General features: G+C 37.0%; 1 protein-coding gene across 1 annotated transcript; it reads left to right on the plus strand.

The window, feature by feature from the left end:
• Positions 1-6,597: 6,597 nt before the first annotated feature.
• On the plus strand, positions 6,598-7,774 carry LOC107640432 (uncharacterized). The gene is made up of 2 exons (XM_088486953.1): positions 6,598-6,874; positions 6,972-7,774. Exons 1-2 carry the CDS (start codon positions 6,598-6,600, stop codon positions 7,772-7,774), a joined length of 1,080 nt encoding a protein of 359 aa, XP_088343079.1.
• Positions 7,775-17,110: the final 9,336 nt, after the last annotated feature.

Raw genomic sequence — 17,110 nt, forward strand, 5'->3', positions numbered from 1 at the left:
AATGGCTGGGCATTTGGTGCAGTGCATCGACGCGCCCGCGCACACCACGCGTACGCGTGGATGGCGTTTTCTCGAAGAACAGCGCGTACGCGCCAAGTGCGCCTACGCGCGGAGGGTCATTCTGCTAAAAATTTTCTAAGTTAAAAAGCTGCAGAATTTACAGATTCAACCCCCAATCTTCCGACGGACATAACTTCCTCATTTTAAATCGTTTTTCACCCGTTCCTCGAACGGCATGGACATCCCGAATCCAATTTCATTTCTAAATAGATTTGGCACAAATCAAAGATCCGTAGTCCAAGTTATGTCCCATCAAAGTATGCCCAAAAACTATGTTTTCATACAAAACCACAAAGTGCCATTTTCAAAACAAGCCACTTTCAACTCTTTTCAAAATCAATCAAAACATGCCAATTTCAACCCTTCTCTTAGAAATCATTCAAAATGTACCAAAATCAACAACAAGCCATCCTCAACTCACACATTGACCCTTTACCCAAAATTCCCAAAATCACCATCTAACCATTTTAACACTTCTTAATCAAATGGCTAAAGGACAAACACAATATCATGTCATACATCCTTCCTCATCCCAATTTCCAATAATACCATTTCCAATCAACCATCATTATACATGATCAACATCATACTCACCATCAACATGGTACCACCCATCAATTCAACCTCAATCATCCATCAAGCATATATCACAACATGCATTTTCTCATATATCACACAAGCAAGGCATCAATATTCATAATCACATATATGATCACATCATATATCTCAATCATTCAACAACATCATCAATTCAATGCCTATCTTAGGGCCTCTAGCCTAAGTATTTCCTACCACATTACATATTAGATACGGGAAACCGAAACCATACCTTAGCCGATTTCCCACGCTCAACCGGAGCACTTCCAAACCACTTGTCCACAAGCTCTCAAGATATCAACACCTCCAAGAACAGATTTTATCACACAAAACCCTTTTCCAAGCTTTCAAAAATCACCAATCAAGCTCCAATATTCACATATACACAACCTAAGCCACAATCATCATATCCATACACAACATCTCAATACCCAAACATCATAGAACAATAAATTACACTAGGATTGAGAATCTTACCACACCCAAGGTCCAAGGATTCAAGATTAACCTTCTCCTTCAAGAGAGTTGGGTCCTATAACATCAAAGAACCCAAAATCTCAACATTTTTGTTCATGAAACTCGAAATCAAGGGCTGGAATTTCGAACAGTAAAACGTGGCTTACCTCAAGATTGATTGTATGGGTTTTGTAGAGCTCTCCACGGAGAACGCGTGGCCGCAAACGGAGCGGCAATCAGAGCTCTAGATCAAAAGTTATGGTGGTTTGAAGATCAAGTGAGAGATAGAACTTGAGAGAGTGTTCTTCCCCTCCCTTACTCCATTTCAGCGTGAATATGAGTGTTGTGAGGAGAGAGAGTGCTGAAAACTAGGGTTTTGGTTTAGTTTAGTTGGGCCAAGGGCCCACTTTGGGTCCGGTTGGCCCAGTTTGGCCCGTTCGGTCCAATCTTGGTCCGAATTCTATAAAATTGGTACCAAAATTCTCGTCTCAATCTCCTCTATCACATTTAGCCATAAAAATAACATTTTTGACTTTCTAGAATAAATTCTCATTTATGGGTTAATTAGCCGTTAATTAACCGGGTCTTACAAGCAGAGCTAGAATAGAGGGTTTGGTCTCAGAACCATGGCAAAGAAGGAAGCCATGGAGACGCCGACGACCACGGACAACGGCGGTGGAACCATTGAAGAAGCTAGGATTTTGGTTTTAGGTTTTTGTCTTTTTGAACTTTGAAGAAGGAGGGTTCTTTGCTGAGTGAGAGTGACAAACGCATGAAAGAGGAAAGGTTGGGGAAAGGGGGCGTTGTTTTTTTTTTTAAATATGCAAAACGACGTCGTTTAGAAAGAACCGATTGGTTTTTGGTCTGGTTCTCGGCCGGTTCAACAATTTTTGGAGGGTTTTCAAATTAGCAGTTTTACTCATAGGACCGGACCATTTTTATTGCCAGTTTTTGGTTTGACTGGTCAACTGGCTGGTTTAGTCTGATTTTCAGAACCATGCAAAAAATCAGCTACCCTACCCTCCATCCAAGTTTTTTCTAAATTACAATTCTGCTCAATCAATCCATCAGCTACAGACTATTAAACCTCTACCCACATCACTTCAGGTAGCAATTCCTTTGATAGGAACACAAATTAATATGTCAATTGATCACCGTTGCATTCCTCAAGAGATCCCTTAATATCCCATTGCAACTTTGCCTAAAGTCCTTTCTTCTAATCGAAGTTGTGATGTTGCAACTATTTATAAACAGAATGATTCAAGTGTCGTTTCCTATAATGGTGTGGCTAATAATCATTTATCAGTTATAACTCACGATCATTTTGCTACTACTTCAGAAATTAATAACCCAGGTTTGATGCCCTTATCTACTATTACTAACCATCCAATAATTGGCAGTTTTCTTCCACCTTATTCCATTATGCCAGATTACCATAACCATGGCGTTAGAAATTTTAAAGATGGATTCTGATCTGCATCTACATCATTCTGCCACAAACTTGATACTTTTCAACCATCTAAGACTAAATTTCTAACTCACCCAAATCTCTTCACTTTCAATACAAATGTATTTACTTGCATGAAAATCTTAACGTTTAAAATAATTGATAGTAGTGCTTTGGTGAGTTTTTTAAATTTTAGTTTTTTATGTTATATACATTTTTTTATTAATTAATGTATTAAACTTTACATTATTTCTTATATTATTTTTGTCCAAAATATTTAATTATGCAAATTATTCCTTTGAGATTTTCACAAAATGCATTTCCAAGCATGAACAACACTATAAATATTGTTTTAGAGGATAGTTGCTCTTATCCAATGGGATTATGATGGAACGAAGACAAGAAAAAATAGTTGTTCTTGACTAGGGGTTGAAAGAATCTTGTAATGAGCAAAAGTTTTAGAGATGGCACTTTATTGAGTTCTCTCTATCTCCTAATGATGAGTCCACCTTGCATGTGAAAATCATGAAGTTGTAGAACATAGTTTTATCTTATGTTAAAATATTTGTCTTATGTAGTTTTACCGTCCTTATGTTAATAATGCCATTTATAATTATATAATATCTTTTCATGCTTATATTTAACCTATGTTTCAACATTTGTGATGTAATGCAGTTTAATTTCCACCAAATGTATTCGACTTCTAAGTGAAATGTTATTTATGTTACTTTGCATATTTTTATTGTAAAACTTACATCAAGCAATTTTGATATGGATTTATGTATCATTTAAAATTTTTTATTAATTTTTCCTTTTAAACAACGAAACAATTATCTTATAAATCCTACCGAAATCTACCATACTATTATAATAAAGTCAACGTATTAGTTATTTTTTATTAGTTATAATTATATATAAGTTACTAATTAAATAAAAAAATTAACTTTGCATTCAAATTGACTCTAAATTTTTTTTACCAATAAAACCACTTTAGCAATCTTTTTTATTTGAGTATTTTTTAATATCCATTGCGTTTATCTCATTTCTTTTCAATTCATTAGAGTACCTCTAAGTACTTTTTATATCACTTATGGAAATAACCATGGGAGATCAACGAATTTAACAATCTATCCAACAAAAAATAGTTTCAGGTATCTATTACTATCGATTTCTATTTCTTTAATTTTTCAATAATAGAACAGTCATAAAGTTAAAATATTTATGTCTTATTTATAGTTTATAGAATTTTTTATCTGTCTAATTTCGGATGGAAAAACATTGTCATGGAATTAAAAATTATTTAGTTTATATGTATAATTTTTTATTGATCTTTTATTTATGAACAGAGTTAAAGAATTAAAAATGTGTCTAGCTATCTAACTTCATATAGTGTTAACAATATTAAAATAATTATTAACAATATGTTTTCTATATGCAAGAAACAATATTATTTATTATTAAAATATTATTTTTATTCTTTTTATGTATATACCATCATTATAAAAATTGTTGTCTTTTTATCTTATTCATCGTGCATTCAAATAAGCCAATTGGTCAATTTTTTGCTGTTTTCTAACTTGCTACTGTGCTTATGATAATTTGTGGTATCATCATATCTCATCATTTCAATAGTTCACATATGTATACTCAATAACCCCACCACCAATTAATTGAGACTGAGTATCAGCGTAAACTTCCAAAAGTATTCTTCCATATACGCTAGCACTTTATCTTTCCAATGTCTCCATACTATTTTTACTTTGATTTATGTGAACCTGTTATATTACAGGCAATAATTAACTCTATTCAATAGTTAGTCTACATAATATTTCAATTTTTTTAAGTCAATTTGTTGTTTGGTCTTTTGGAATTACTGTTTCATTCATTTTTCATACTACATAAACTATAATCCAACTATAAATAAGCATATCAGTCCTCTTCATTAAATAATTGTATTCACTTATTCACTTATCAAACACTCGGTTATTTTATTCTAATCCAGTATCTTCTTTCACTCTCTAATGTAATTTATTTAATTGCATGAAGTTGGTTGTTCCATTATTTATTACACAGCAGTTTTAACTGCAATAGTAAATGTGATACTTCTGGAACTACATTTACTCCATCCAATTCTCATAGTCCATTTATTTACTACTTTATACCGTGGTATCTACTAAACTTGCACTGATAAAGATGAACAGAGTCGGTTCTTCCTACTCACCGTTAATCTATTTGAGATATGTGTTTGCTATTTGCTTCTATATACGTGTCAAAAATTCTATCATTAAACTATGCATGCAATGTATTCACTATATTTACTAAGTTCTTTAATCCTAACTTTGTTTTATTTTTATTCTCTATTGTATAGGATCAACATTATATACCAAGTTTATTTTATAGGCAATACCAGCATAGATTAAAAGATTCTATGCGGATTGTAGACGTTAATCGCAACCTGGTTCATTTGCGCATTAGAAAGGGATATTTGACAGCACACATCATGGATGATTTTCAAAATTTGGTTTATCTATATTGCCTTTTTTGTGGTGGTTGCATTAAGTTGAGATATCTATACAGTGATATCTTCTTCTATGTTATTAGAGTCAATGACAACATGTTCACCAAAGCAATATTGTACACTTATGTGAGAGATTTATTAGTTGATTCCTTCTTGATCAAGGGAAAGCATTTCATTGGAGATGATTCATTCTTCTCTAAAGTTGAGAAATTTCATTGGTTAACCTACAAAATTCCAAATGTAAGAAGAGATCAATGAATATTCTTATTGAAGACAACATGAGTAACAGGCAAAAAAATAAATCATACATTCATAACAAAAAGTCCATCACTTTGCCAACCAATTCAACAAAGACACATGCCACTGTAAGTATTACCAAAACATGTAGTCCTTTATCTTATCACAGTGTTATAGATCTCAATCTTTACCTAACCAAAGGATCTCATTTTGTTGAGTCCTAATGTTGACAACTCAAAAGTTGATAATCCTTCTGATTCAAAAAAGAATAAGCCATTCACATATTCATTCATCTCTAATAAATTTCATGACTCTTTCAATGTTTCTCGAAATGAAGCTTATGTTCCCTTTTCAAACAATTCATTTCTGAAAATTTTTTCTCTTCATGAAAAACCAAAAGAATTTTTTTTCAATGAACGAGAATATGAAACAAAACAACATTACTAATTCCCATTTTTTGAATAATGGTGAACAATCAAGAAATTATTGTCTCCCTATTAAGTTTCATGATTTTTTAAATGTTTCTACAAATGAAGAATTTGTCCACTTGCCTAATCATCCATTTAGTTCTGTTGGGTTCAATGCTCCATCATTCATCGAGTTCTTACCACGTAAATGTACTATGTAGACTTATACATACTCCTACATACAGGCACAGACCCAAGCATCATGATGGGGGGGCGCTTGCCCCCACTCTGATTTGATAATTTTAAACAAAAATTTATATATATAATATGCCCCCATTTTAAATTCTAAATGACCCCACTACAAATAAACTAAGCCCAATTATTAAAAGCCTCAAACCCATTTTATCTTTCTATTATTTTGACTATTAGTTAACCTAATTAAATTTAGTCTTCTTCTATTTTCAAATCCCATCCGTCACCCATTTATTCTCTTAAACCATTTTCTTAGTTTCATATTTTCAATCTTCTTTTTCTATTCATTATCTAGTGGTCATTTTCGCTTTATTAAAAGGTAAATTTTAAATTCTCTATTTTGTTTTATATAGCTCTCTATGACTCTATGTATCTTTCAATTTCATTGTTTCTCTTTTTGATATTTTCAATTGTAAATTTTAATTCAAATAATTATAATTTAGGTATTAAACTATTTTTTATTCTCTTCATGAATTTATATATTTTATTTTATTCTCAATTTAGTGATTTTTATTATTTATCTTTCGTTCTATTCTATATTATATGTAATTATATATAAATTTTTAAAGTGAATTGATCAATTTACTAATTTAGAATATATTTTTTTATTTTTAGAAATAGTCATGGAAAAATATTTCAAAAGAAAACAAACACTAAAATCTGAAGTCACTCCATTAATCTCTTCTAATAAAAAGAAGTTCTTAGAATTCAATGTGGAAAGTCTGGTAGCTGATCCTGGACAAGGACCCAAAATTTCAAATTATGATCCAAATGAGAGGGATGAAGTTAGACGAGCTTATTTGCAAAAAGGTCCTTGTCAACCAAGAGAACATGATTTTCCACAAACATATTTTGGAACTTCTATTCGTAGATTTAATGCTGATTGGTTTGATGAATTTGGTAATTGATTGGAATATAGTATTTCAAAAGATGCTGTCTTTTGTCTCTGTTGCTATCTTATGAAACCTGATGGTGCAAGTGGTGATGCTTTTGTAAGAGGGATTTTCAAATTGGAAAAAGAAGGAGCGATTACAAACACATGTTGGAAATCATGATAGTGCTCATAATCAAGCTCGAAGAAAATGCAAAGCACTCATGAAGCAAAAGCAACATATTGAAGTTGTTTTTCAAAAGCATTCAGACCAAGCTAAAAAAGATTACCGAACTCACTTAACAGCAACAATTGAGTGCATTAGGTTCTTATTGCGACAAGGATTGGCTTTTCGTGGTGATGATGAATTGCACAATTCAAACAATCAAGGTAATTTTTTGGAGCTTCTTGACTTTCTTGCTCAACATAATACAGAGATTGATCGTGTTTTCAAAAATACTCGTGGAAACCTTAAACTAGTAGCACCTAAAATTCAAAAAGATATTGTTAGAGCTGCTGCAAGTGAAACTACTAAAGTTATTATTGATGATCTTGGAGATGATTTATTTGCTGTTTTAGTTGATGAAGCTCGAGACATTTCTGTTAAAGAGAAAATGGCTGTTTGTTTGCAGTATGTGAATAAAGAAGGGATTGTAATGGAGCAATTTCTTGGCCTTGTCCATGTTTCTAGCACAAATGCGTTGTCGTTAAAAGTAGCTTTGGAATCTTTATTAGCAAAGCATAGTTTAAGCTTAGCAAGAATACGTGGACAAGGTTATGATGGAGCTAGTAATATGCAGGGAGAATTTAATGGCTTAAAAAGTTTGATCTTGAAAGAAAATGCTTGTGCTTTTTATGTTCATTGTTTTGCTCACCAACTTCAATTAGCACTTGTGGTTGCTGCAAAGAAACAGGTTGAAATTGTGTAATACCCAGTCTAACCGAAATTTAGTAAATAATAAGTTAAATAGGAGCGAATATGTTTGGAATATTTGGCAATTGGAATTTGATAATTTAAATACGATATTTGGATTCAGTGAATTTTTTCGAGTCGGAAAATATAGTTTTCTGCGTAAAAGTGCGCAGTGGAATTTTGACCGGCAATACCGGCTGAGATCTGTCTGGTACTACAACTGAGGAAATTGATTATGGGTAAATAAGATTAAGAAATGAGGAATTATAATTAGGAAAGATAGAAATATTTAAAGTGCGATTTAGAGCGCTAATCTTAAAGGTTTTGGCCCAAAATTGGGCCAATGGGCAAAAATAAGTGAACCGGGCCTAAGTGGGCCCAAGACCCAACATATATAAACATTAGTTGTGAGCATTTCAGCTCATTTTACCCTAAAAAGAAGGGTTGGGGCGCTGATTTGAGAAGAGAGAAGAGAAGAGAGAAAACCTAACTCTCTTTGATCTTCAAACCACCATAACTTGAGCTACGGAGCTCCGATTGACGAGCCGTTTGTGGCCACGCGTTGCTCTTCTCATCCTCTACAATTATATCTAAGTTTGGTGGTGAGTATTTCATTCATCTCTGCCCAGTTTTCGAAATTCCCCACTGTTACACGTTTTTGGGTAGTTAGTGTTGAAATCTTGTGATTTTGGGTGTTTAGGGATACTCCAACATGGATTCTAAGTGGGTTCTATCCCTACTTCATATGGGCTGAGGTAAGAAGTGCTCAAACCCTTGTGATTTGTCATTTTTATGAGCCCTAGGTTGATGTATGTATGTGACATTGGTTATGTTAGTGTATTTGGTGATGTTGGTGCACAATTGGGAGATTGGTATTGCTTGAGGAGCTTTGGTAAGGCTTGGAGCTAAGGTTGGTGAAGAATTCCAAAGAAGAGGCTCAATTGGTTTGGCTACAAGAGGTACGGTTTAAGTTTCATTTAAGTACCGTGTGTTGTGATGAGAATTCCTAGGCTAGATGCCCCTAGGATTAAGTTTGGATTGTGTAAATGGTTGGTGCTAATATGCATAGTTGATATGTAATGTGAATTAATGATTGGGTTGAGAATTGTGTGACCTTGTATGCTTGGTGTATTGAGAATTTGATGTACTGGGTAATGAGTATTGATTTGTGGTTTATGCATTTAAATTGTGAAAATTGGGCCGGAGGCCGTGAATTTTGGGCCAGAGGCCGGAAAGAGGTAAGAAAGGTAAGTCGATGTGTGCATTGTATGATGGCACAAGTGATTGGATGAATTTCAGATAATGAATATATGAATGATTAGGTTGGTTATTGAAGAATAAGGTTTGAGAAGTTGAAGTGTGGAATTTGGTAATTTTGGGTGAAATTATGTAGATGAGGTATGTTTGGTTCGGTTGAGATATATTATGTGATCATATATGTGATTATGATTATTGATGCCTTAATGGTATGATGATGCATTAGAGATATGTATGTTGTGATATATGCTTGGGGAATGATTAAGGTTGATTTGTGGGTGAAATCACGTGATAGTGAGTATGATATTGATTACGTATAATGATGGTTGATTGGAAATGGTATTATTGGAAATTGGGATGAGGAAGGATGTATGACATGATATTGTGTTTGTCCTTTAGCCATTTGATTGAGAAGTGTTAAAATGGTTAGATGTGGTTTTGGGAATTTTTGGTAAAGTGTCAATGTGTGAGTTGAGGATGGCTTGATGTGGATTTTGGTACATTTTGATTGATTTCAAAAAGGGTTGAAATTGGCATGTTTTGGTTGATTTTGAAAAGAGTTGAAAATGGCTTGTTTTGAAAATGGCACCTAGTGGTTTTGTATGAAAATATGGTTTTTGGGCATACTTTGACGGGACATAACTTGGACTACGGATCTCTGTTTTGTGCCAAATCTGTTTAGAAATGAAATTGGATCTGAGATGTCCATGCCGTTTGAAGAACGGGTGAAAAATGATTTAAAATGAGAAAGTTATGTCCGTCGGAAGATTGGGGGTTGAATCTGTAAATTCTGCAGCTTTTAACTTAGAAAATTTTTAGCAGAATGACCCTCCACGCGTAGGCGCACTTGGCGCGTACGCGTCGTTCTTCAAGAAGGCACTATCCACGCGTGCGCGTGGTGTGTGCGGGCGCGTTGATGCGCTGCACCAAATGCCCAGCTATTTTCCCGAGAGTTATGCCAGAGTTGTGCCAGTTTTGTGCCTGGGGCGCAAGAGCACCCACGCGTACGCGTGGCTGACGCTTGCGCGTCGTTTGGCTATTTTTCAACCCGCGCGTCCGCGCGTATGACGCTTGCACGTCGATGAGTTTTGTGGCCATCCACGCGTGCGCGTGGAGTGCGCGTACGCGTGGCCCTGTTTTCATGCCAAAGTTGATTTTTGAGTTTTAAAAGCCAAATCTCATACTTCTAAGCCTCCGATCTCACCTCTTATGTATTAAATCATTCTGATATGCCTAGCAATGAGCTAGGGGATGTGGTAACTTGCGAGTGAAGCAAGGGGAAAAGTTATGATCAATGATGATCAAAGATGATTATATGAGATATGGAGGATGACGGTGGAAGTACCGTGTATGCCATGAGCCGGAGGGCTATATTTATTGATAAATGGCCCGTTCTTGATTGGACCATGAGCCGGATGGCTGAGTTATTGCCGGGTTACGGCAAAGCCATTATTGTTTATGGCTGAGTATAAATGCATATATGATTAATGAAGGAATATGTTAAATGGATAATAATGAAAAAAATATTGAAATGTGATGTGCGACCCCGGGTAGTAGGCAGTGGCGTTGTCCACTTGCTCCGGGTATGAGACGAAAAAGGAGGATTATGATAAACGAGTTTAATCGTGGGGTTTTGAATAAATGTGTATTTGTGATACCTGGGTAGTAGCAAGGGTCGTGGTTCATCCCGCTTGCTCCGGGTCATTGTCTGAGGATTGATAATAATGAAGGGTGATTATGAATAAATGTTTATTTGTGATACTTGGGTAGTAGCAAGGGTTGTGGTTCGTCCCACTTGCTCCAAGTTAATGTTTGAGATTTGATAACAATGAATGTTGATAATATGAATTGAGATTGAATGAATATATGTTTGAGATGCCTGGGCAGTAGCAAGGGTTGTGGTTCGTCCCACTTGCTCCGGGCCAATGCTTGAGATACCTGGGTAGTAGCAAGGGTTGTGGTTCGTCCCACTTGCTCCAGGTCAGAGATTGCGACGCCTGGGTAGTAGCGGCAGTAGTGGTGAATCCACTCGCTCCAGGTTGAGCTTTTAGACACCCGCCTGGGTAGTAGCCGCAGTAGTGATTATTTCACTAGCTCTGGGTTGAGCGGGCAGTAGCAAGGGGGTTGTAGCTCAAACCTACTTGCTCCGCAAGGGGTGTTTCTGTCCAATGGTTAGCTACCAGGACATGTCGGGTTGGCTATATAACCGACAGATGATATCATCAGCCATAGGGTAGACATTCATCATTTGCATATGTTTGAATTGTTTGGGTTTGCCATTTGTCTTGGATTTCTACATCATATATGCCATGTTACCTGACTATATGCTACTTGTTCTACTTGTATCATATTTGTGTATTACTTGCCTGTATTGCTTGTGTTTGTACAACTGAGAGGCCCCTCATGCTGGTGTCGGTGGGTGTGAGGGCTGTTCTTGATGGGATGAATTGATGATGCGATTGCATGATGATGTATTGATATAGAACTGCTGAGGCAGAACAACTGGTGATGGTTTTGCTTATGATTCTGAGTCTGATTCGTGGAAGAGTCAGCGAGTTGGGAAACATGTGAAACATGAATTAAATTTAGCACTCCCTTATGACAGTTGCCTATTCATGGATTAGTGAGAACCTAGGATGAATAATTGGTGAAGAAGTTTAGGATGCTTAGTGAGTTTTTGTTGCAGTACATTGAATTTATTTGGCACTTTTACCGTACTGGGAACCCATGGGCCCGGGGTTCTCATTCCGTATATATCTCTTATTTTTCAGATACAGGTCCAGGTGCTCAGAAGTGAGTTGTGGGTCGTTTGAGAGACGGAGAAGATCTTTATTTCTTCTACTTTGTGTTTTGATTAGAATCTCTCCACCTTTGTTTTGGAAAGTTTATATTATGTATTGAACTCTTTGAATTTGCCTATAGAGGCTCTCATGTTTCCTTCGGGAGAGATTAGGATATACTGTTGTCAACTAATTTCATAATGTACTCTAGCCGACCTAAACTTCGCGGGTCGCGACTAGTAGCTACTTACTTATGTTATATATATCTATCTGTTATCTATCTCTTAATCTCCTCTACGCCTTGTCCGTATATTGTTTTCGGCTTCACGGTTTATCTTTTGTTGTCGAAACGTGAGAGATACGTCTTCGCGATTTTATTTCTACTCTTTTCAGGCTTCTCGATTAATACTCCTTTTGAAATTACCTATATTTATTTATTAAAAATCCACCTGAGAGTCGTACCACCGTAATATCATTGACTTATGACTCGAGCATAAGGATTTGAATATTAGGGTGTTACATTATGGTATCAGAGCAGTTCGTCCTCGTGAGCCTGAGGGATGGAACTGCTTATGCTTCAATGCATACTCTGAGTCTGTGCCTGTGCTAGTTAGGATATCTAATCGATACGTCTAGCATGAAATCCATGAGTGTACCTTTGGTACTTTGAAGCACTATACTTCCGATATTGAGACTGATCAACTTGATATCGATTGTTTGGTGTGTATAGAAACCAGATGGCACCTCGTAGACCCGGTCGGGAACGTGAAAGAGATCGTACTAATACGCAGGAACCGGAAATCAACCCGAATAACCCGGTAAACCTTATGGCGGCGTTGGAGAATATGGCTGCTGCTATGCAGGCCACTACGGAGGCTCTTGGGCAACAGATGAACAATAATGGCAATGGCGGAAGGGAAGCTCAGGGCCCGATGACACTGGCAACCTTCTTAAAGGTTAATCCACCTAAGTTCAAGGGAACCACCAATCCGAATGAAGCTGATACTTGGTTTCAGGCCATGGAGCGAGCACTGCAAGCGCAGTTGGTGCCTGAAGAGCAGCATGTTGAATTCGCTACCTATCTACTCACGGGGGAAGCATCGCATTGGTGGCAAGGGGCTCGACGTCTCCTGCAACAGGGGAATGATCATATCACTTGGGATGCCTTCCAGGTGGAATTCTATAAGAAGTACTTTCCGAATTCCGCCAGGACAGCCAAGGAATTGGAGTTACTGCAGCTAAAGCAAGGTGCTATGTCCATATCTGAGTATACAGAAAAATTTGAGGAGCTATTCAGGTTTTCTCGCATGGGTCAAGGAGCTCCGGGAGACTTCGAGGAATGGAAATGCATTAAGTATGAAGGAGGGCTCCGGAGCGACATCTTAAGTTCAGTGGGACCAATAGAGATCCGAACTTTTTCAGAGTTAGTGAATAAGAGCAGAATTGCTGAAGAGTGTGTGAAGAGGAGGGTTGCAGAGAAGGGAAGTCATAGAGAGCACAACCAAGGATTCGCACCAAGGGGTCGAGAGTTTAAGGAGAGAGGATACGTACAACACTTTCCCCAAGGACAGAATAACTTTGCGACGAGTAAGGAGTCCCAAAGGAATGGTAAGGGAAAACGGACAGCGGCTGCTTCTGATGTTTCAAGCTGTCAGAGATGTGGAAGTCATCACCCAAATAGGCCGTGCCGATTGGGGTTAGGTGTATGTTACAAGTGCGGGTTACCAGGACATGTATCAAGAAATTGCCAACAAGGAGAGAGTCAGGATGCGGGCCGATTGCGACAGTAAGATTGAGGTAATTGCCTTAATACAAATGGATAAATGCCTGTGATGTAAATGACTTTCTGTTGAGAATGATGTGTTGTGTTTGTTATGTAGTTGGTTGATTTCTGGATTTTTGGTGAAATGGATTGAACTCGTGACTTTTAGTTCATTTGATTTAAATAGATAAGGGATGGTCCTAAATGATGGATTTGGAAACGTTAATTCGAATTGTCGGTTAAGTTAAGTGGTGGTTTAGTACTTGAGGAAATAAGTGATGGAACTAATACTTGACGAGAAATCAAGGTGGCATAGCGGAAGCTTGCTAAAGTGTTAGCATAGTATGGTAATAATAAGGAAAAGTAGAGCATGATTGGAAATGCTTTATGCTTTGAGTACTTAAAAGTTTAGTGAGCTTATGCAGATAATGATTCTAGGTAATTGGAATTAATTGCGGCTGTGAGCCTTGATGGTTCTGAAACGGATGAGGAAATTATCATTGATGCATAATTAGATTTAGATGATGAGAGAGTGCGAGTTGTCGTGTTTGAGAGATGAGTACCATGATGTTTGGTCATAGTGACCTTGGAATTAGATTGAGATTTATAATGATTGGTTTTGAAAGACGAATGTGAAAGCCACTAAATTGAAATACAGATGCAGTACTAAGATTGGTTTGAGGGAGCCCGTGACGGGTGGTAAACTCCAATTTTTGGGGAGGTACTGTTGAAAATTTTTCTCCAAAAAATTTGAAAGAGTGCTGGTTATGGTTTTGAGGATAATTTTTTTATATGAGTAACTTTAAGGAAAGAGATGTGTCTCGAATGCTTTTATAGATTATTAAAGGAAGGCGGATTCTCATGATTTTTGTTAAATTGTTATTTCAAACTCATTTGCTTTCTAGAAATGAAAGGGGTTTTTGATTGATGAGTCAGAGACTTTATAACAGCAAGTCATGTAGAAATTCGAAGGTTTGAGAATAAGAAAGTAAGTTTGGAGGTTATGCTTGGAGTTGAGCTGTGATTAGTGGTAATTGGCTTGGCAGAGGGAGAGGATAGTGATGGATGGAATTTTCGAGGGCGAAAATTTCTGTTAGGGGGGTAGAATGTAATACCCAGTCTAACCGAAATTTAGTAAATAATAAGTTAAATAGGAGCGAATATGGTTGGAATATTTGGCAATTGGAATTTGATAATTTAAATACGATATATGGATTTAGTGAATTTTTCCGAGTCGGAAAATATAGTTTTCTGCGTAAAAGTGCACAGTGGAATTTTGACCGGCAGTACCGGCTGAGATCTGTCTGGTACTACAACTGAGGAAATTGATTATGGGTAAATAAGATTAAGAAATGAGGAATTATAATTAGGAAAGGTAGAAATATTTAAAGTGCGATTTAGAGCGCTAATCTTAAAGGTTTTGGCCCAAAATTGGGCCAATGGGCAAAAATAAGTGAACCGGACCTAAGTGGGCCCAAGACCCAACATATATAAACATTAGTTGTGAGCATTTCAGCTCATTTTACCCTAAAAAGAAGGGTTGGGGCGCTGATTTGAGAAGAGAGAAGAGAAGAGAGAAAACCTAACTCTCTTTGATCTTCAAACCACCATAACTTGAGCTACGGAGCTCCGATTGACGAGCCGTTTGCGGCCACGCGTTGCTCTTCTCATCCTCTACAATTCTATCTAAGTTTGGTGGTGAGTATTTCATTCATCTCTGCCCAGTTTTCGAAATTCCCCACTGTTACACGTTTTTGGGTAGTTAGTGTTGAAATCTTGTGATTTTGGGTGTTTAGGGATACTCCAACATGGATTCTAAGTGGGTTCTATCCCTACTTCATATGGGCTGAGGTAAGAAGTGCTCAAACCCTTGTGATTTGTCATTTTTATGAGCCCTAGGTTGATGTATGTATGTGACATTGGTTATGTTAGTGTATTTGGTGATGTTGGTGCACAATTGGGAGATTGGTATTGCTTGAGGAGCTTTGGTAAGGCTTGGAGCTAAGGTTGGTGAAGAATTCCAAAGAAGAGGCTCAATTGGTTTGGCTACAAGAGGTACGGTTTAAGTTTCATTTAAGTACCGTGTGTTGTGATGAGAATTCCTAGGCTAGATGCCCCTAGGATTAAGTTTGGATTGTGTAAATGGTTGGTGCTAATATGCATAGTTGATATGTAATGTGAATTAATGATTGGGTTGAGAATTGTGTGACCTTGTATGCTTGGTGTATTGAGAATTTGATGTACTGGGTAATGAGTATTGATTTGTGGTTTATGCATTTAAATTGTGAAAATTGGGCCGGAGGCCGTGAATTTTGGGCCGGAGGCCGGAAAGAGGTAAGAAAGGTAAGTCGATGTGTGCATTGTATGATGGCACAAGTGATTGGATGAATTTCAGATAATGAATATATGAATGATTAGGTTGGTTATTGAAGAATAAGGTTTGAGAAGTTGAAGTGTGGAATTTGGTAATTTTGGGTGAAATTATATAGACGAGGTATGTTTGGTTCGGTTGAGATATATTATGTGATCATATATGTGATTATGATTATTGATGCCTTAATGGTATGATGATGCATTAGAGATATGTATGTTGTGATATATGCTTGGGGAATGATTAAGGTTGATTTGTGGGTGAAATCACGTGATAGTGAGTATGATATTGATTACGTATAATGATGGTTGATTGGAAATGGTATTATTGGAAATTGGGATGAGGAAGGATGTATGACATGATATTGTGTTTGTCCTTTAGCCATTTGATTGAGAAGTGTTAAAATGGTTAGATATGGTTTTGGGAATTTTTGGTAAAGTGTCAATGTGTGAGTTGAGGATGGCTTGATGTGGATTTTGGTACATTTTGATTGATTTCAAAAAGGGTTGAAATTGGCATGTTTTGGTTGATTTTGAAAAGAGTTGAAAATGGCTTGTTTTGAAAATGGCACCTAGTGGTTTTGTATGAAAATATGGTTTTTGGGCATACTTTGACGGGACATAACTTGGACTACGGATCTCTGTTTTGTGCCAAATCTGTTTAGAAATGAAATTGGATCTGAGATGTCCATCCCATTTGAAGAACGGGTGAAAAATGATTTAAAATGAGAAAGTTATGTCCGTCGGAAGATTGGGGGTTGAATCTGTAAATTCTGCAGCTTTTAACTTAGAAAATTTTTAGCAGAATGACCCTCCACGCGTAGGCGCACTTGGCGCGTACGCATCGTTCTTCAAGAAGGCACTATCCATGCGTGCGCGTGGTGTGCGCGGGCGCGTTGATGCGCTGCACCAAATGCCCAGCTATTTTCCCGAGAGTTATGCCAGAGTTGTGCCAGTTTTGTGCCTGGGGCGCAAGAGCACCCACGCGTACGCGTGGCTGACGCTTGCGCGTCGTTTGGCTATTTTTCAACCCGCGCGTCCGCGCGTATGATGCTTGCACGTCGATGAGTTTTGTGGCCATCCACGCGTGCGCGTGGAGTGCACGTACGCGTGGCCCTGTTTTCATGCCAAAGTTGATTTTTGAGTTTTAAAAGCCAAATCTCATACTTCTAAGCCTCCGATC

The sequence above is a fragment of the Arachis ipaensis genome, chromosome B5 (genome assembly GCF_059453495.1).
Source record: "Arachis ipaensis isolate K30076 ecotype BB chromosome B5, ASM5945349v1, whole genome shotgun sequence".
Taxonomy (NCBI): domain Eukaryota; kingdom Viridiplantae; phylum Streptophyta; class Magnoliopsida; order Fabales; family Fabaceae; genus Arachis; species Arachis ipaensis.